The following is a 21,277-nucleotide window of genomic DNA, read 5'->3' on the forward strand; positions in this document are numbered from 1 at the left end:
TGTCCTAATGTGTCTGGCTTGCTTCATTTAGCATGTTTTGAAGGTTCATGCATGTGTAGCATGTGTCCAAATTTCATTCTTTTTTATAGCTGAATAGTATTCCATGAATCCAATAATATAATTTAATAATATGTTTAACCCAGCATATCCAAAATAGTATCATATCAACATGTAATCTGCATAAAAGTATTAATGAAATACTTTTCATTCTGTTTTGTGCTAAGCATCTGTTCAGGTTTGCCGCATTTCAGGTGCTTGGTAGCTAACGGTCGCTAGTGACTGCTGCGCTGGGCAGCTTGTAAGTCTAGATAAGGGAAGGATTACTTAAGATTGTTAAGCAGCACAAACTTTTTTTTAAAGAAGAATATTTGCTGAAACACAGTATTAGAGATTTTAGTCATCAGCTGTAGGAAAAAAGGGTTTTACAAAAATGATGGAGGTCCAGGCATAGCTCTTCCTTTGTTTCAGATCTCACACAACATAGGAACCTTTAGAGGAAGAAATATTTCACTGTGAATTTTTTTTTCACCAGAACCTCTGGTGAGAAAACCTAAGGAACTCTTGACAGGATTTTTTATTTGATTCGCACCGTCCTAAATACAGTGCTGGTAAACATTAGGTAATTAACATTTTGAGTAGAAAAATTTGAATAATGAGGTGAACTGGAACAGAAATTTGCAGTGGGTGCCGTAGGGCTTGATGAAAACTCTTACCCAAACTGGAATTTTTCCTTTGCATTCCCATTCTTTGAACTCTGGGGTTTGGGCCTGATGTATGTCAGTCACGCAATCTTCCAACTTCTTGGGCTGTCAGGAAGTCGGAGCACACGTGAAGACTGGAGGTGCCCCCTGGCAGCCCTGTTGGATGTGGCTCTGTTGTGTGCTATGTCCCCTGAAGGGATTGGATTAGGTGTGCATCGTGACCCCAGTGCAGGTGGTCTAGCATCTTGTGGATGGGGTAGCCTGGCTAGAAAAAGATGAATTGGAATAGTGTAATCCCTACCTCAGGAATTTGGATTTCTGAAACTGAGAGATTAGGTCAGTTTGGGAGTGTCAGTATATTACTGTAGATCATAATAGCATTGAGTTCAGAGTTTTATAGACCTAGGGCCAAGTTCTGTGTCAGCCACTTAATAGCTGGGTGACTTTAAACATGTTACCTTATATTTTAGGCTTTTACCCTCCTTTACTCATGTATAAAATCAAGCTGATGTTTGTATCTACCTCATAGTGTTTTTATGAAGATGCATACGTAATCCCTGTCAAATTGCCAACATAATAAAAAGCAGGGGTTAATGTTGCCATTGTAATACAGAGGAGCCTGGCATACTTTTTTTTTTTTTGTGGTACGCGGGCCTCTCACTGTTGTGGCCTCTCCCACTGCGGAGCACAGGCTCCGGACGCGCAGGCTCAGCGGCCATGGCTCACGGGCCCAGCCGCTCTGCGGCATGTGGAATCTTCCCAGGCCGGGGCACGAACCCGTGTTCCCTGCATCGGCAGGCGGACTCTCAACTACTGCACCACCAGGGAAGCCCACCTGGCATACTTTTATATTCCGTGTGCAAGCCACAGTTATAGAGCTTACCACTTGGGAAGGTACAAAGCATATGTTCAAAGAGAAGCAGATGTACTGTGGCAGTGGGACCCTTGGAAGAGAGCAGGACCGGCACTCTTCATGAGCATTGATGTAGGATTCAGACATTCAGTTGTTACAGATAGTTCAAGGAAAACTTTATGTACATTGTGAGAAACCACCTACCGATAGTTTTCTCAGCAGTTTAGAATGAGCTAGTTAGAAGGGTGCATCTATAGTGACATATGGTGGACTGTATGGGACAACACAGAAGAGCAATAAGTAAAAAGCACTGTCTTAATCTGGAGCCCTCAGTGCAGAAGCAGACCTTCAGCTACCTTTCAGAGGCCCTGAGAATATGGGTGTAGTGCCTAAAATGAAAGGCTTTAAGGTAGCCAAGAAACTTTGTATTATCCTCAGTGTGAATGTTTCAGTCCAGAATGGTTTAAATGAGGTAAGGAATCTTTCAACTGTGAACACATGGCTGTCAAGAAGCACTCATTCCGGGACTTCCCTGGTGGTTCAGTGGTAAAGAATCCACCTTGCAATGCAGGGGACGTGGGTTCGATCCCTGGTCAGGGAACTAAGGTCCCACATGCCGGGGGGGCGACTAAGCCCGAGTGCCACAACTACTGAGCTTGTGTGCCTCAAGTAGAGCCGGCGTACCACAAACTACAGAGCCCACGCACTCTGGAACCCCTGCACCACAATTACAGAGCCCACGTGCCCTGGAGCCTGTGTGCCACAACCGGAGAAGAGAAAACGCTCATGCCACAACCGGAGAGATGCTCACGCACCACAGTGAAGAGCCCTCATGCCGCATCTAAGACCCAGCACAGCCAAAATTAAGTAAAATAAATAAATAGGGCTTCCCTGGTGGCGCAGTGGTTGAGAGTCTGCCTGCCGATGCAGGGGACACGGGCTCGTGCCCCGGTCCGGGAAGATCCCACATGCCGCAGAGCGGCTGGGCCCGTGAGCCATGGCCGCTGAGTCTGCGCGTCCGGAGCCTGTGCTCTGCAACGGGAGAGGCCACAACAGTGAGAGGCCCGCGTACAGCAAAAAAAAAAAAAAAATTAATGATAAATCTTAAAAAAAATCACTTATTCCTCGAAGCCCTGGCAGCTGAGGTTTACCTGTATTTCAGGGGAGTAAATAAGAGAATACGTGATGAGAGCAATGGAAAAAACTAAGAGGTGACTAGGTAGTAATTTTAAGATGCACAGTGTTCCACTTTTGCCCTGGCACATCTTTCATTAATTATTCTGGTTAAAAACATTTTTTAAAGTTGTGATATCTTTCATGCATGTGTTACATGAATTGTGAATGTAAGTTTAGGGAACAGTAAAATAGGCACCTGTATACCCACACCTTAACTCAAGAAATAGAATACTGTCAGTCCAAATAGTACCCCCTGCTGTCACACCTTGTAGTCTCAGTCCAAATTTCAGACTGAGTTAGACTTAGAAAAAGGTGGGTAAACAGACAAGTTAAAATACTTCAGTAGGGGAAAAAAAAAAAAAAAAACTTTGGTAGGTATATTTCAGTGGAAACTGAGGAACTATTTTGTTATTAAAATGGATAATTACGTGACTGGAAGGAAGTTATTTTTCAAAGAAAAAAGCAGGAGTAGAATTTCTTAACTCTGTTCTTGAGCCATTTTACACTGACCTCTGTATTGCTGTGGTTCTTTTGTGGAAAGTGCTTCTTGCTTTGTAATTGCACTGGCACTTTGACCACATGCCTTCCTCCTTTGCATGGTCTCACAAAAGCACCTAATGATTCAGATGGCTCTAGTTAAAATTTTTTGTTTTTATCTTAAACTGTCATGTATGGGATTCTGTTTTTCTACAGCAGTAGTGTATCTTTCATAAGCGTACCTTCTCCGTTTGTTGAGACTTGCTCATTTGGGGCTTGCTAAATTAATTACCTATATTTTTAGATAGGCTGTTTTTGTTTGTTTGTTTGTTTTTTGCGGTAGGCGGGCCTCTCACTGTTGTGGCCTCTCCCACTGCGGAGCACAGGCTCTGGACGTGCAGGCTCAGCGGCCATGGCTCACGGGCCCAGCTGCTCCACAGCATGTGGGATTTTCCCGGACCGGGGCACAAACCCGTGTCCCCTGCATCAGCAGGCGGACTCTCAACCACTGCGCCACCAGGGAAGCCCTAGATAGGTTGTTTTTTTAGTTTACCAGTTTATTTCAGCACTTTTATTTTGTTTTAAGAGCCTGTTCATGATAAAATTAGAAGGAGCAGACTGAATTTAGTTTTTAAAGCTAGTTTTAAATGACCAATTTTGTACAACCTCCATGAGATTCCCTTTCTTATGATAGAACAGTGTCAGAATAATTCAGCTGTTCTGTTTTTTCCCCTTCAGTATAACACTCTCACAATTCCAACAGAACACTGCTTTGACCTTGATTAAACTGTGAATTTTATTTGAAAGTGAAAATTGGCTTTTTGGAGGCTCTTTATAATGGTCTGATGGCAGGCTTTTTGTAGACTCTCCGTTTGAAAGCCATGTAACTACAAAAGGGGTCTATTTTATTTAATTTTTAAAATGTTCTCCTTTGTATTATTTTAAAGTTTTACTGTTTTGCCTTTAAATTTAGATCTGAAGTCCACCTGACATTATTTTTAAAAAATTAATTAATTATTGGCTGCGCTGGGTCTTAGTTGCGGCATGCAGACTCTTAGTTGTGGCATGCATGCGGGATCTATTTCCCCAACCAGGGATTGAACCCGGCTCCCTGCATTGGGGGCGCGGGGTTTACCCAGTGGACCACCAGGAAGGTACCAAAAGGGATTTATTTTAAATGGATATCCTTTGGTAACAGTTAACATTATTTAAGAAAATTATTTTTAATTACGCAGGTAATACCTATAAAAAATCCAACTGCAGGTAATGGTAAAATCCCCCCGACTGCCATTCCTCATTCCACGTCCCATCTCCAGAAGTGAGGAAGAACTTTTTTTTTTTTGGCTGCATTGGGTCTTCATTGCTGCGCGCGGGCTTTCTCTAGTTGCGGTGAGCAGGGGCTTCTCTTTGTCGAGGTGCGCGGGCTTCTCCTTGCGTTGGTTTCTCTTGTTGAGGAGCACGGGCTCTAGGCGCACAGGCTTCAGTAGTTGTGCCTCGCGGGCTCTAGAGCACAAGGTTCAGTAGTTGTGGCACATGGGCTTAGTTGCTCCACGGCATGTGGGATCTTCCCGGACCGCGGCTTGAACGCATGTCCCCTGCATTGGCAGGCGGATTCTTAAGCACTGTGCCACCGGGGAAGCCCCTTTGTAATGTTTTAAAGATTCATCCATGAGGTAGCATGTATCGGTACTTCATTTTCTTTATGTATGGATACACCACATTTTGTTTATCCATTCATCAATTAATGGACATTTGGGTTGTTTCCACTTCTTGGATATTATGAATAACGCCATTACCAACATTTGTGTACAGGTTTTATGTGAACAGTATAAACACGTTTTCTCTTGGGTTTATAACGAGGAGTGGAATTGTTGGGTCATATGGTAACTCTTGGTTTAACTTTCTGAAGGACTGCCAGATTGTTTTCCAAAGCAAAGGTACCATTTTACATTCTCACCAGCCGTGCACGAAGGTGCCAAATTCTCCATATCCTCGCTAACACTTGTTTTTTTGATTATAGCCATCCTGGTGGCTATAAAGTGGTATTTCATTGTTGTTTCTATTTGCATTTCCCTAATGACAAATAATGGTGAGCATCTTTTCTTGTGCTTATTTGGCCATTTGTATTTCTTCTTTCAAAAAATGTCTATTTAAATCCTTGGCCCAGTTTTAAATTGGGTTGTTGTTTTTTTTTAATTGCCAAGTTGTAAGAGTTGTTTATATATTCTGGATGCTAGTCCCTTATCAGTTACATGACTTGCAAATATTTACTCCCATTCTGTGGATTGTCCTTTTGTTTTCTTGATAGTATTCTTTGATGCACAAAAGTTTTTAATTCTTTTTTTGGGGGGGTTCCCAGTGCATATAAAAGTTATATTTATACTATACTGTAGTCTATTAAGTATGCAACAGCATTATGTCTAAACAAATGTGTATACCTTAATTAAAAAATGCTTTATTGCTAAAAATACCAACCATCATCTGAGCCTTCAGCAAGTCATAATCTTTTTTCTTTTTAATAAATTTATTTATTTATTTATTTTTGGCTGCATTAGGTCTTTGTTGCTGCACGCGGGCTTTCATTAGTTGCCTCTAGCGGGGGCTACTCTCTGCTGTGGTGCACAGGCTTCTCATTGCGGTGGCTTCTCTTGTTGCGGAGCACGGGCTCTAGGCGTGCGGACTTCAGTAGGTGTGACATGTGGGCTCAGTAGTTGTGGCACATGGGCTCTACAGTGCAGGCTCAGTAGTTGTGGCATGTGGCATGCTTAGTTGCTCTGCGACACGTGGGATCTTCCCGGACTAGGGCTTGAACCCGTGTCCCCTGCATTGGCAGGCAGATTCTTAACCACTGCGCCACCAGGGAAGCCCCAATCTTTTTTCTAGTAGAAGACTCTGCATCAGGGTTGATGGCTGCTGACTGTTCAGGGTGGTGGCTGCTGAAGGTTGGGAAGGCTATGGCAGTTTCTTAAAATAAGACAACAGTGAAGTTTGCCACAATGATTGACTCTTCCATTCACGAATGATTTCTCTGTAGCATGCATTTTACCCATAGTGGAACTGTTTTCAAAATTGGAGTCAGTCCTTTCAAATCCTGGTGCTGCTTTATCAACTAAGTTTATGCCATATTCTAAATCCTTTGTTGTCATTTCAACAATCTTATACAGCATCTTCACCAGGAGTAGATTCCATCTCAAGGAACAACTTTCTCTCCTCATTCATAAGAAGCAACTCCTTATCCGTGAAATCTTCTCATGAGATGGCAGCCATTCAGTCACATCTTCAGGCTCCACTTCTAACTCTCGTTCTCCTGCTGTTTCTACCACACCTGCAGTTGATTCTTCATTGAAATCTTGAACCCCTCAAAGTCATTTGTAAGGGTTGGAGTCCATTTCTTCTAAACTCCTGTTAATGTTAATATTTTGACCTCTTCCCTGGAAAATCATGAATGTTCTTAATGGCATTTAGAATGGTGAGTCCTTTCCAGAGGTTTACAGTTTACTTTGTCGAGATCCATTGGAGGAATCACTGTCTATGGCAGCTATAGTCTTATGAAATGTTTTTCTTTTTTTAAACATCTTTATTGGAGAATAATTGCTTTACAATGTTGTGTTAGTTTCTGCTGTATAACAAAGTGAATCAGCTGTTTGCATACATATATCCTCCTATCTCCTCCCTCTTGCGTCTCCCTCCCACCCTCCCTATCCCACCCCTCTAGGTGGTCACAAAGCACCGAGCCGATCTCCCTGTGCTATGCGGCTGCTTCCCACTAGCTATCTATTTTACATTTGGTAGTGTATATATGTCCATGCCACTCTCTCACTTCGTCCCAACTTACCCTTCCCCCTCCCTGTGTCCTCAAGTCCATTCTCTACGTCTGTGTCTTTATTCCTGTCCTGCCCCTAGGTTCTTCAGAACCATTTTTTTTTTAGATTCCATATATATGTGTTAGCATATGGTATTAGTTTTTCTCTTTCTGACTTACTTCACTCTGTATGACAGTCTCTAGATCCATCCACGTCTCAACAAATGACCCAATTTCGTTCCTTTTTATGGCTGAGTAATAATTCCATTGTATATATGTACCACGTCTTTATCCATTTATCTGTCGATGGGCATTTAGGTTGCTTCCATGACCTGGCTATTGTAAATAGCGCTGCAATGAACCTTGGGGGTGCATGTGTCTTTTTGAATTATGGTTTTCTCTGGGTATATGCCCAGTAGTGGGATTGCTGGATCATATGGTAATTCTATTTTTATTTTTTTAAGGAACCTCCATACTGTTCTCCATAGTGGTGTATCAATTTACATTCCCACCAACAGTGCAGGAGGGTTCCCTTTTCTCCACACCCTCTCCAGCATTTGTTGTTTGTAGATTTTTTGATGTTGGCCATTCTGACCAGAGTGAGGTGATACCTCATTGTACTTTTTTTTTTTTTTTTGCGGTACGCGGGCGTCTCACTGTTGTGGCCTCTCCCGTTGCGGAGCACAGGGTCCAGACGCGCAGGCTCAGCGGCCATGGCTCACGGGCCCAGCCGCTGCGCCGCATGTAGGGTCTTCCCGGACCCGGGCACGAACCCGTGTTCCCCTCATCGGCAGGCAGACTCTCAACCGCTGTGCCACCAGGGAAGCCCCCTCATTGTAGTTTTGATTTGCATTTCTCTAATGATTAGTGATGTTGAGCATGCTTTCATGTGTTTGTTGGCAATCTGTATATCTTCTTTGGAGAAATGTCTGTTTAGGTCTTCTGCCCATTTTGGGATTGGGTTGTTTGGTTTTTTGATATTGAGCTGCATGAGCTGTTTGTATATTTTGGAGATTAATCCTTTGTCAGTTGCTCCGTTTGCAAATCTTTTCTCCCATTCTGAGGACTGTCTTTTCGTCTTGTTTATGGTTTCCTTTGCTGTGAAAAAATATAGACTGCTTCACGAATTTGCATGTCAACCTTGCGCAGGGGCCATGCTAATCTTCTCTGTATCATTCCAATTTTAGTATATGTGCTGCTGAAGTGAGCACAAAAGTTTTTAATTCTTACGTTCAATGCATCTATTTATTCTTCTGTTCTTTGGTGTTATATTTAAGAAACTTTAACCTAATCGAAAATAAAGGTTTACACCTATGTTTCCTTTTAAAAATTTTATACTTTCAGCCTTTATATTTAGGTCTTTGGTCCAGTTTGAATTAATATTTTGTATATGGTGTGAGACAGGAGTCCAGCTTTATTCTTTTGCATGTGGACATCCAGTTTTGAGCACCATCTTTTGAAGAGACTGTCTTTCCCCATTGAATGGCCTTGGCACGCTTGTCAAAAATCAGTTGACTGTAATGTGAGGGTTTATTTCTGCACTCTAATTCCATTGCATTGATCTATATGTCTATCTTTATGCCAGTTCCCCACTGTTTTGATTACTGTAGCTTTGTAGTAAGTTTTGAAATTTATGTGTGAGCCTTGCAACTTTGTTTTTAAGGATTGTTTTGCCTATTCAGGGTCCCTTGACATTTCCATATGAATTTTAGGGTCAGCTTGTCGATTTCTGCAAAAAAAGGCAGTTGGAATTTTGATAGGGATTGTATGACTCTGTAGGTCAATTTGAGGAATACTGCCATCTTAACAATAGTAAATCTTCCAATCCATGAACACAGGATGTCTTTCCAATTATTTGGGTCTTTAACATTTTTCAACAGTGTTTTGTAGTTTTCATTGTACAAGTCTCTCACCTTGGTTGAATTTATTCCTAAATATTTTATTTTTGATGCTATTCTAAGTGGAGTTGTTTAGCCCTGGAATCTTGAGAAAATTTCTTAAACTTTCAAAGCTTCAGTTTCTATGCATGTAAAATGGAAATATTGAGTACGTACCTTCTCCAGTTGTTGTGGGGATTAAATGAGTTAATTCATATAAGGGGCTTAAATAAGCTATTTGGTTCAAGCTAAATGTTAAATATTAGACTGTGAACTCTCTAAGGGAAGGAATTTTGCCTTACATATTTTTGTGACATATTTTTTCTTCCCCCTGCTCAGGTAACACCTAGCTCAGTACCTGTTCTTACTGAAGGAGTATAGAAAGGTGGAAAAATTGGACTATATCACATAAATTTCAGTTCCTAAGTTTGAAAGTTAATGTTGGTTAGGAGTTGGGGACACTAATTCCTCCTTATACGCACACATTTTGATATGGCTTGTTTTCTTACACATATAAATAAACCTTGCACAATAATTTTGTCACCTCTTAAGATAGTGAATTTTCTTTTTAAGATGGTTGAGTGGGCCTTGACTTCTTTGGTGAACCCAGAGTTCTTTATGTGCCAAAATTGTAAATGAAATTAAACAGTCTTAATTTAGGACATTGTAAGTCATAATTTTAGAGAACCGAGTAGTTTCAGTTGTATATTAATATCTAGTAAGAAAAACTATCTTTAGGTTAGCATTATAAAAATACTTTCTTTTTCTGATTACTATTCTCTGATATAATTTCTAAAATTCATATATTATACCAGTAAAATGTACAGGTGATAATTATTTTGTAAGTATAAAATAGAGAATGTTTTAAAACTTGATTTCATGGTGAATAGAGCATTGGATCTCACCCTGAGTGTAACAGCTCAGTTATCTAAGAACTTGTGTTACTTCTTCTGTCTCCCCAACAGAGCGAGGATTAAGAGTGCCTTTGTTCTGTTTAGTGGCTAGATTAACTATTAATGATACTCTGCTGTGGTGAGAAACCTGTAGACAGTTTTCAGGGATTAATTTCATTACATTTCATTGCTAATAGAAGTCATTGATGGTGAGGCTAATAGAAATAGGAATTTATTTCAACATTCATATTTTCACACTTTAATGCAGTTTTGTATTTGTTTCTGAAATTCCTCAACATAAAAATAACAAAGCATCGGTAACAAGTACTGTGTGATGAACTTAAAGTTTTATGGTGCTCCATACAGTGTTAGGATGGATGATCTGGGGTCTTGGCCTGGTGCAGACACAACCCTAGCATTGGTCTCTTTTGTCTGCCTTCTTGCTTGGTGGCTTCCAGGGGGTGGGTGAGAAGGGGAATCCCAATTTTAGGGGATTGACCCACTTTCCTTACTAGGATTTGGAAATCAATAACAAGTCTTTCCTTTTAAACTAGCATTTCTTTTGGGTTATAAGTTGCACTCAGAATAATAATTTTAAAACTGACAGAGGAAAACATTTTCTTTAGGAAGTGAAGTTTCTTGTAAGTGGCAGCATTAGCTACCTTGAAAGCTTTAAGCCGGAAACCTAACCAGCCTGAGACCACCTTCTTCTCCTCCTCCTCCAATCCCCCACCAATTCCCCCCCACCCCCACCCCAGCCCGCCCCATTGTAGAGTTTGGAGCATACATATTGTTGTTGGTTGGCATTGTACTATATTCAGGAACATAAAGTAATACTGTTTTGTAACTATAGCAGGAGGAAATTTATACCAGAAAAAGACTGCTTTTAAGGAAGGCGGGTGAAATTGAGACTTTATTTTGAAAAATAAAATCAGGTTTTAGAAGTAAGCTTATTTTATTTAACAAAAGTTCAAGCTGTAGTTGAAAAATATGTACTGAGTTTTACTGAGTTTTAGAAGGAAGAGTGTATCAAGTGCTGATTGTTTCTGACATACATATTCGTATTAAGTTTTATATACAGTTGATCCCTGTGGGTTCTGAATCCATGGATACTGAGGGCTGCCTGTACTACCTCATTTATATAAGGGACTTGAGCATTTGTGGATTTTGTTATCAGCAGTGGGTAGGGGGTGGGGGTGGGAGTCCTGGAACCAATCAGCCCCCCCTATCCCATGAATACCAGGGGGTGACTGTAATAATGTGACTGGATATCTTTTAAGTAGTAATGCAATTGTAATGTTGGATATTTTTGCAGACTATTTAAGAGTGTTATTATTTTCCCCCACTATCATTCCTGAGACACTTAGCATATTATTGTCCTTGTTGATTACTCTTACCAATTACTAACCTTCTTAACTCCTTTCTATATTGTCATTTGTCAGTGGGTTTGCCTGGGATTCTAACATTTCTTTAGTATTGTCCGTCATCTTTGTCTAAAGTTCCATCCTTTGTTTCAGATTTTCAGTGTTCACTTTGCTCTGGCCTTGCATTTTGTTTGAATTGTTGGGCTGTATGACCATCAGTGAGAGACTGAACAGAGAAGGCATTTGATGGATGGGGGTAGAGGCTGGTGAATATCAGGGACAGTTGTTTGAATGGTCAGTTTATCAGTGGTCATTTTTTGCACAATTTTTGCTTTTCTGTGCATTCTCATGACAAAGAAAACTTGAATAATGAATGCTGGGATAACAGGGACTCCTTTTTAGGCTAGACTGATCTTCAGGATGTTGGGAGCAGTTAATCATTGATCTTCCTAGATGTCTCAGAGAGCTTGCTTTACTCCTGTCCCTTTATGAAGAGTCTCTTTTGTGTCAGTCTCTTGAATTTTGAGTCAGGACCTCAATACTTGGTCCCAGATGGTAGTATCATGGATTGACACCTGAGCAGGAAAAGTGTCTGCAGGCCTTCTTGCGAGCTTAAGCAGGAGCCCCTTAAAGATACTCGCTTAAGGTGAGAGAAGGCCATAAGTATGCATTCCAAGGCAGTAGAATCTGTGAACATGTGAAGTAAAGAGAAGTAGTTACGAGTTGGTAGCGAAGGGAGAAATGGAATTAGGGTCAGAGGTTTTGACCGCCAGGATGGGGAAAGGTTAAGGTGGAGAACAGTCCCTCAGAGCACTTGGTATTGTAACTGGGTTTCAAGAGCTGCCCTGTCTTCTGAACAGGATTCTGGTTCTGAGGCCTACTGAGGCATTTTTTTTCCTCCTCTTAACTTCTAGATGTATTCTTGCTGTATTATCCTGTCACCTGAAGTAACCTGAGCACGTACCTGTTTCTTGTAGCCTGAAATGGCTCCAAATTTGCCAAGTGAGAGGAAATTTAGTAAATCTGTTAGAATAACACCGATGTTAAAAGGACGTAGGTCTACGAGTTTAGGTAGAACTGTTTGCCCAATTATGATGTCTTATTTAATTTCCATGTCATAAAAATAAGCGTCCTTTGTGAGCTCATGCTCGGTGTTTAGTGATCTTAAAGGACACGGTAGCGGATCCTCTCCATGGGAGCCCTGTGTTACGCTTATTTTGCTAATGCTCTTAGGATTCTAGGTGGATTCAGGACTGCCCAGTTTCTCTTCTAGGGTCTGAATCTTTGAAGCACCTCCTTTACTGGACTATGTTTTGGTAGTAGTTATTGTTCACTGCTATTCCTTGTCAGGGTTCTTAGGGATTGGTTCAACTGTGGACCCTAAGTGTTCCAGGAGTCTTCAAACTCATGTTATTGAGTAGAAAATGAAGTATTAGAGATATAGGTACTACTTGCTTATTTATTTGTGAAATAAGGAAATGTGAGTTTAACAGGAAAACCGTAATGCGTAAAGGAAAAGACTGGTGGGATTAATTGCAGAAAAATAAAGTATAGGGCCCTGGATACTGTGAAATATCCAGTATAGATACAGAAAAACAACTAATTTGGGGGACGTATTTGCAGTGTGTGTAGGAGAGCATCCTACGTGTGGTCATGGTAGTAGATGACTCAGGTGATCAGAGGTTCAGGACACTATTGAGGAGCCCAAGGCCCTTAACCAAGGGTGTTTGGAATCATATTGACATGAACATCAAAGCCCCCCAGGACTGTGGCGTTTATTGTGGTAGAATGAACATGGGGAGTATTCAGACCCTTGGCTGGTATTGATAAGGATTAGATAGGAGTGTAGAGGGAATGCATGGCCCTCAGTGGATACAATGTTAATGTGGTATTTGTGAACATTCCTGAACCTTTCAGTCCTTCTGGAGCTATAAACAGATCTGAAGGTTTGAAAAACAAAATGTGAAAATCATGTTGGAAACCTTTCCATGAATTATTTGAAACCTTTTTGGTTTGTAGCTTCCAAAGTCACCAGCCAGAAAATGGTTTAGAGCTTTAACTTTTCTTTCTAATATGTGTAAGATGGGCATATACTTCATTAGAGCTATGCAGTTTAATCTTGGGGACTTTCAGCTTAAGTGCACAGATATTATAGAGATACCCTGAAGTGTGAACTTTCTGTCTTTTTGGAATGAAAAATTGCCACAGTGAAGAAGAATTCAAGTGTCACCTCATTCCTGCGGTGGCTAGTTGATAAACCGAGAATAATTCCTCTGGAAAGGAAGGCTGAGACACAGGTTAAAGTTTAATTTCCACATATAATAATATCAATACTACGGTGATAAAAAGGTGAATGTTAAGGTTGGTAGTAAGAAGGAGAAGGTGGATTAAAACTATAGAAAAGCTCTTTAAAATGGGACAGACCTAGTATACCTCATTAGGTCATTCAACAAATATTTATTTAGGATCCCATCCTTTGCTAGGCAGTGAGGGCTTATTACTACGTGCCAAGTACAACACTACATGCCTTTCATGGGTTATGTTATTAAGTCCTTACAACAGCCCTTCATGTAGAATTATTATCCCCATTTTATAGGAGAGGAGATAGAGGCTTAGAGAGTTTATTTCCCCAAGGTCATATGGCTGTTAAAAATGATAGAGAAGCCTGCTTTCAAATCCTAGGCTGCTTGGCGGCGGATCCTGGAGCCTGAGTTCTTAAATGCCATGGTCTTTTTAAACGGGGCGTTACTGAGCATTCACTACGGCACCAGGTGCCAGGCTCTGTAATCCACGTAAGACTCCTCAAGGTAAGTTTCATTATCATCATCTCAGTTTCACCACTGTGCTATATGCTCTCCCCAGTGGTAGTTTGGCTGTAGCCTGTGGTAGAGTCCATGCTCTCATTAGATATTCATGCCAGCTTTATAATGCTCATTGGATGAAGTTGTTAGCTTAAAAAATTTGGAAAAACTCTTATTTTAACAACACTGAGAGGATATTATTTCTGTACAGACCCATTGTATTTTATGCAACTAATTATTTTCCTTTTTTCCCTTAACATTTCATATTCCTTGGATTTCTAGAATCAAGATTCTTAAAATTAGTTTTACCATTTAAAAAAAAACCCCAAACTATTGAGGTCTACTTTGAAATCCTGAAACTGCCTATAGATTTAGTGGGATTGTGCTTTATATTTGTTATGTGAATTCTTAAGATTTTGAATAGGAAAACACATTTACAAATAGGAAAACAGCTTTATATGTGAAATAGTCTAGATAATAGGACCACATCAGTTTTATTCATGTAAAATTATGTGCTTTATATTAATGGTTAATATTTTAAAGGAAATGTGTTAGGTTTTTTTTCCTTCTCTTTTTCCTCTCTTATTTTTACCTCACCTTCCCTTTTTGTCTATAATCTTTTTTTTTCCGAATCAGTATCGGCAATGATCTTTTAATTAAATTGAATTGGCGCTTACATTTCTGTTGTAGATAGCGTTGTCAGTCCTCTCCTAAAAGGACAAGTATATTATCTGCTTGGTAACTGGGTGTTGCTGTTCACTTGTGCTGTACTGCGAAGGAGGAGGGGAAAATTAAGGTGTAAAACAGAAGTGTTTTTCTAAAAGAGTTAGGGAGTAGATATAAATGTATCTTTAAAGACAATCAATAAATTATAGCAGATTAAAATATTTTTAGTCTAAAAATTGGGATTCTGGTTTAATATTTCATTCTTAAGTGATAAAAATGATTCACTGAGCCATATTTTTCAGGGCTGATGAAATAGAAGTAGCCAAGGGTTGCCTATCTGTTTATTACAGTCTGTAACTTTATTACCAAGACTTCTTAAATTATCTGGTATGTTCAATCTAGTTGTTAGCATTTTTGGTTTGTATTTTAATTTGATGCATTTAAAAATCTTCCTGTAGAGCCATGCTAGTTCTACCTTAAAAAAAAGAAAACACCCCTCTGCTTGAAAGAAATGGTACTTCCTGCTTTCATAAACAGTCATGTGCATAGTTTAGCAAGGCCTGATGCCTCTGGAGCTTTTTCCCTTTAGAGCACCATTGAATCCCAGTCCTAACAGAAGTACTGCGAATCTTGTGGCCTCATTTTGAACAAAAGGGATTAGGGAAGAAAAATCTCTTGATATAAGGCTTGTGAAAGCAAGGGCAGGCAATCTTGGTTGTGAATATTTTCTGATTTTTCCAGAAATCAAGCAGAAGATTGAGCTGCTGATGTCAGTTAACTCTGAGAAGTCGTCCTCTTCAGAAAGGTACAGCTACATCTCTTGCATGAACAATTAATGGTGTAGCATTGCTAAGAAACAAATCAGGGTGTATTTTTTTCTTGTCAAGTTTGCTATATAACGTATCGTATTGCATGCTGGTCATTGTGCTGTTTTGAAGACGTGTATTTCGGTAAGCTGTTCTGCTTTTACAAAGGCTAATTGATTTAAAAAAAAATAGTGAAGCCTAATCAGCTGCAGCATGCACACCATAACACAGCAGACTGGTGGTTCGTGTGTGACAGCTGTTGAAGGCTTTAAAAAATAATATACTTAGCTAAAAAATAAACAGAAATCTTGCATTCTTTAAGGAAATACTAGTACTAGGTTTGTTTCCTGTATTTTGAGGTTGTTGCTACACAAAATTACCAATATTGTTTGTAAGATCTAGGTTAAAAATACTTAGCTTTCGGTTGTATTAAATATTTTCTTATGTGGAAAGGGAGTGCCATTTGTAAATAGCTTAGGAATTGCAAACCCACATATTAGTCACATTCTGAAAGAGAGATATGATGCTTCTTCAAGTCTGTGCTAGGAAATGGAACAGTCACTGCATGCAGTAATGGTTCATGCCTGCAGGTAAGGACAAAATGACTCAGAAGTATTTTTAAAGCAATTATTTTATCTGTCAATCGAATGATTATACCTCTAAGGAGATATTTTCATAAAATGCCTATTTTACTTAATAAACAGAATTAAGATATGTTTCTCTCAAGTCAGAAATGGGTCTATAGTTGCCTATTTTGATATGTAAATGTGTGTTCACTTCTGTTTACCAAAATTGTTTCTACTACATAATATTTTAAATTGAGGTTCTTGGGCATACAGTTGATGCTTACCATTCTGTTGGTTGCCTAATAGTTTATATGTAATGTTGGTATTTTGTATTAAGGTGTGTTGATTTATCTTTTCCCTGGTTAGTCTTCAGGGTTGTCTTTTTGTTCATAGATTTAATATTTAGGAAAATATTATGGAGAAATGCTTTGGTAGTTAAAGAATGATATAGGAAAAACCCTGGAAAGAAAATAGGAGGTGAAGAACCCAGCATGGTAAAATGAATTTAATTATAGTACACTAGTGTATGGAGAACATGATGTGATGGCAAAATGATGACATTAAATCAATTTATTAGTATAATTGGGTGAAAGGCTCCTGGCTTTAATTTAGGGAATTATGAATAAGGAAGGATGTTACTGCTTTCTTTAGAGGTTGAACATAGAAAAATTTAGACACATTTGTGTTTATTTTTATGTAGCTTCTAACTTCTGGTTTGTGGCTAGCCATCCCATTTTAAGCATTCTCTTTGCTGAGATGAAAAACAATCTTCAGCCTTGTGAATATTCTGCCAGTAAAATGGTGGTGATGGGAAGGGGAGAGGATGGTGGTGTAAATAGTGAACGTACCGGGTACCAACTGTAATATTAGAGTTTTGTTACTAGGAAGAGCATTCTTAATGGCATTACAACAATAATTACGTTGGCTTTTTGAGTAGCATGTGTTCTCTATTGAGAAATTGAAGGTTAAACAGAATGGGTGAATATTATTGAGAAACAAGTTAGGAATGGGTGAGGTTTTTGTAGTTAAAATACACTCTTATAAGGAAAGATTCTAAAATAATTGGTGATTACATATATTTATTTAAAAATTATTATTATTGTTTCACCTAAGCTCCTGTGGTTAAATTTGATGAAAAGGGAGGATGAATGCAGACATGATTTTAAAGTTTAGAAATCTGCCACTGTGCTTATGACAACTCTATACACATTTTACCAGAGCTTGCTTGCTTTGTTTGTTACTCTTTTGGGGGATGCTTACACATATATTTGGCAATTGTGATATGCTGACTTAATGGGTATAAATGTAGCTTATGGCTAAGCCAACACTTTGCCAACATAGAAGTTGTTTTATTAATGTAGAAATATTAAAAATAGAAATTACTCTTTTCTCCCCCTCCTTTAAATAAATTATACAATCATGGTCATTTGTCTTTTTATTTTATTTGGAAGAACTTGAAAAACAAGAATCTGAATTTAAAAAAAAAATTCATGGCTTAGGAAGACTATATTTGCCCCAGCAATTTAATAGTTTTATAGTATCATGTAACATTACCACCACATTCTGCAATTCCTTGTTCTCTAATCACCTAAATTTTTAAAGTCTTTGTTTTGTTTTAAATAGTTATTTGAAGCATGGCATGAGTCTTAAAGATATCTGGCATTTACCTATAGTCAGTATTCCCACGTATTTTTTGGTAAAAAGGATGAAGAGACCCTGTTTTTCTTTAAAGAGGGGAGAAGCTACTTGTGAGAAACCAAGTTATCATTTGTCACGATTGATTTTTTGTTCACTGTCTGCAGTATAGCATGATCTTATGTTTGTATGTATGTATGTACGACTGTGTCGGGTCTTCATTGCTGTGCGCGGGCTTTCTCTAGTTGCAGTGAGCGGGGGCTGCTCTTCATTGCGGTGCGCGGGCTTCTCATTGCGGTGGCTTCTCTTGTTGCAGAGCACGGGCTCCAGGCGCACCGGCTTCAGTAGTTGTGGCTCGCAGGCTCTAGAGCACAGGCTCAACAGTTGTGGCGCACGGGCGCAGCTGCTCCGTAGCATGTGGGATCTTCCCGGACCAGGGCTCGAACCCGTCTCCCCCTGCATTGGCAGGTGAATTCTTAACCACTGCACCACCAGGGAAATCCCCTAGAGTGATCGTTTGATATGATATCTCAGAGAACCGAGTGGAGGAACGATGTTTTTAAGTACAAAATGTGATATATAAACAGTGATGTGATGTTCATAATAGTCTTTCCATCTCATATTTTTCACCCGCTTAATGAGAATTGCTAGTCCTGTGACAGCTGGTAGTGGTTGAATTATTTTTTTTTCAGACAATATTATAAAATGGGAAAAGCAAAACAGACTTTATTTTTGTAGACTCTTAAGGATCATTCATTGAGAATACATACAAATATGATTTAAGTTATATTGTAATGGAGTTTTGAAGTTTTTTTGTGACCTGAATTAGAAAATATGTTTTTTTTTTTTCCCCCCGGTACGCGGGCCTCTCACAGTTGTGGCCTCTCCCGTTGCGGAGCACAGGCTCCGGACGCGCAGGCTCAGCGGCCATGGCTCACGGGCCCAGCCGCTCCGCGGCATGTGGGATCTTCCCGGACCGGGACACGAACCCGCGTCCCCTGCATCGTCAGGTGGACTCCCAACCACTGCACCACCAGGGAAGCCCCAAAAATATGTTATCTTAACAAATTACAATACCACCTTGAAATATAAATTCTTTTTTTTTTTTTTTTAACCTTTAACAGAATGGAGGGGTGTCCATTGAATATCATTTAGCAGGGGAGGTGTGGAGCACTTCTTTTCCGAATGGCTGACTCATAAGACAAAAAACAGTGGGGTGACAAAAGTTGTAATTTAGTTTTTGGTTTTATATTTTGGAGAGAGAGAAAAATGTCAACTTACCCATTTTTAAAATTAAGGACAGAGAACATTATTGAATGAATAAAAAAAACAAATGAGCCTGATTTGTATGTTATTGCCAGTTAAGAGGAAGACATATCTGTTGCAAGAGAGTGCCCTTCTGCAGATTTTAGGAATAAACCCTACAGTGAATATTTTCCTTTTAATTGAGCTGCTGTTGGATAGATGGATTATATTCAGCTTAAACCATGGTAGAGACAAGGGTCGAGCATAATTTTAGTTCTTCATCTGCCGCTACTTAATGTAAAAAAAAAAAGCCGTAAAAATTTATTTGATGCAAAAATTAGTTAGGTTTTTCAAGTTTTTGTTTCCTCTTACCTTTTCCTAGCTAGAGCACTCCAGGGATGTGGAAATTTATGGGGTTAGAGTAGGTGGGGAAGAGGCGTATAGTAATAATGGTAAGAGCTGGAAGAAAGGTAGTAATCATTTATTAAACATTTTCAGATACTAGTTCTAAGAGAGGAGAAAGCGGAGTGTGCTGTAGGGAGACTCTGATTAAATCATTCCCAGAAAGGTCCTGAGTGAACAGAAAACACTTCACTCTGCCTCAAATTTTTTCAAACTCTATTACTGCTTCTTCAGTGAATCATGAACAAAATCAGACAATACTTAATACAGAAGAGTTGAGCCCAGAGTGCTGAGAGCTATGCTTCCCAGTCCATCTAGGCTGAGTCCATGGAGGGTTGAGGAGGTCCTGAGATAAGGGGCTTGAGAAGCTGAGAATCTGCATTCACACTAAGCATTGCTCACATCTGCTATTGTAAAATGTGAATGGATGTTGTGATTAATAAGGTTCACAATTAGTCAAAAGTTAATGAAATATCGGTGCCTTTGTAGGATTGCATTTTCTCAGGGAACGGATACTAAAAGGATCATCTCTTGTTGTGTATGTGTTTTTGACATTTTTTGGTGTTAAAAGGGGTCCTTATACTGGAATAGATATGAAGTAGTATCCTATATCTTTAGCATCCCACATAGCTAGCACATAGTTGACTTGACAAGTTGCTAGCTACCTTTTAAAGAAGAGAAAAAGGGAGAGGGAGAAAGTATCATAAAAATAATTATGCTGTGGCTTATATTCTACCAATGCTATATAAACAGAATTGGTGAGAAGTGATGAGATTGGTATGTTGCCCCTCCCCCAGTATAAGGGCATTTGAAATAACATAAAGAACCTGTGCTATTTTTGTGTATATATTTTAATTCCTTTTCTTAATTTGGAGCCTCTTCAGTGAAGAGAAAAAGACATATGATAGTAATGCATGGTTGCAGAAAGCAAAAAGAGAAGTCTGGAAGAATCAGGAGAACAGAAGGGAGAGAATAAATAAATAAGGATGGGACCAGATGAAGAGAGAAGAAACTAAAGGATGTTCAGTGGAAAATGATCCAGGATCAAGGTGTCTTTTATTTGCTCTTATGTTGAGTATATTTTCCTCCATGTCTCTGTGGTGAATTAAGAGTAGTCGTGGGAGGAGAGCCAAATTTTATAACAGATGCTTTTTTCATTGGACCTGTCCCCTTCCCATTCCAACTCAAAGGGTAGGACGGGCAGCTAATGATAACTGTTTTTTCCTTTTCCACCCCTCAACTCTGCCACTCTTGGCTTTGTTTCTGTATTTGCAGGATAGAAGTATTTGAGATGTAGTCTTTCTTGAGTGGTGAGCTGAGTTGACAGTGGCTGACTGGGTTGTCTTCCATCTATTCAGTCTTTATGCTTTCTTCTGCTTTTATTTAATATTTTGTAATATTTAAATTGTAGATGGGAAAGTGCATAGATCACAGATCATTATAAAATTCAGTTTATTGATTTTTTTTCTTGTGTAGTTTGTGGTTTATGTGTTGTATTTAAGAAATCTTTGCCAAGCCCAAGGTCACTAAGGTTTTTGCTATGCTTACTTCTAGAAGTTTTCAGCTCTTCATATTTAAGTCTGTAATTAATTTTGGGCTTTAGTATTAAGGTAGAAATTGAGATTATTTCTGCACATGACTAGTCAGTTTTTTTTTTTTTTTTTTTTTTCCTCCGGTACGCGGGCCTCTCACTGCTGCGGTCTCTCCCGCCGCGGAGCACAGGCTCTGGACGTGAAGGCCCAGCGGCCACGGCTCACGGGCCCAGCCGCTCCGCGGCATGCAGGATCCTCCCGGACCGGGGCACAAACCCGTGTCCCCTGCATCGGCAGGCGGACTCTCAACCACTGCGCCACCTGGGAAGCCCCTAGTCAGTTGTTTTATCTGTTTTTGAGTATTATATATAAACAGAAACCCTCTGTGTAGTCTTTTGGTCCATCTTCTCCTGATGTTACCTATGTGAGATTCATCCGTGTTTTCATGTGTAGCTGTAATTGACTCAGTCTCATTGCTGTA

At 39.5% G+C, this 21,277-nt stretch overlaps 1 protein-coding gene and 1 non-coding gene across 17 annotated transcripts in view; one reads left to right on the top strand and one right to left on the bottom strand.

The window, feature by feature from the left end:
* The window catches only part of SRPK2 (SRSF protein kinase 2), a 261,992-nt gene that overhangs the window by 119,304 nt on the left and 121,411 nt on the right, over positions 1-21,277 (top strand). For 4 of the 16 annotated variants that reach the window (XM_073810178.1, XM_019940567.3, XM_033862907.2 and 1 more), the window contains exon 3: positions 15,352-15,415. The exons of the other annotated variants lie outside the window; for them this stretch is intronic. In XM_073810178.1, coding sequence (XP_073666279.1) covers positions 15,352-15,415 — 64 coding nt within the window. The remainder of the gene's footprint in view (positions 1-15,351; positions 15,416-21,277) is intronic. 16 annotated transcript variants of the gene reach the window in all.
* Positions 8,114-8,220, bottom strand: LOC117313683 (U6 spliceosomal RNA). Its single transcript, XR_004528268.1, has one exon. It is a non-coding gene; the product is annotated as a U6 spliceosomal RNA (small nuclear RNA).

The sequence above is a fragment of the Tursiops truncatus genome, chromosome 9 (assembly GCF_011762595.2).
Source record: "Tursiops truncatus isolate mTurTru1 chromosome 9, mTurTru1.mat.Y, whole genome shotgun sequence".
Classification (NCBI taxonomy): Eukaryota; Metazoa; Chordata; class Mammalia; order Artiodactyla; family Delphinidae; genus Tursiops; species Tursiops truncatus.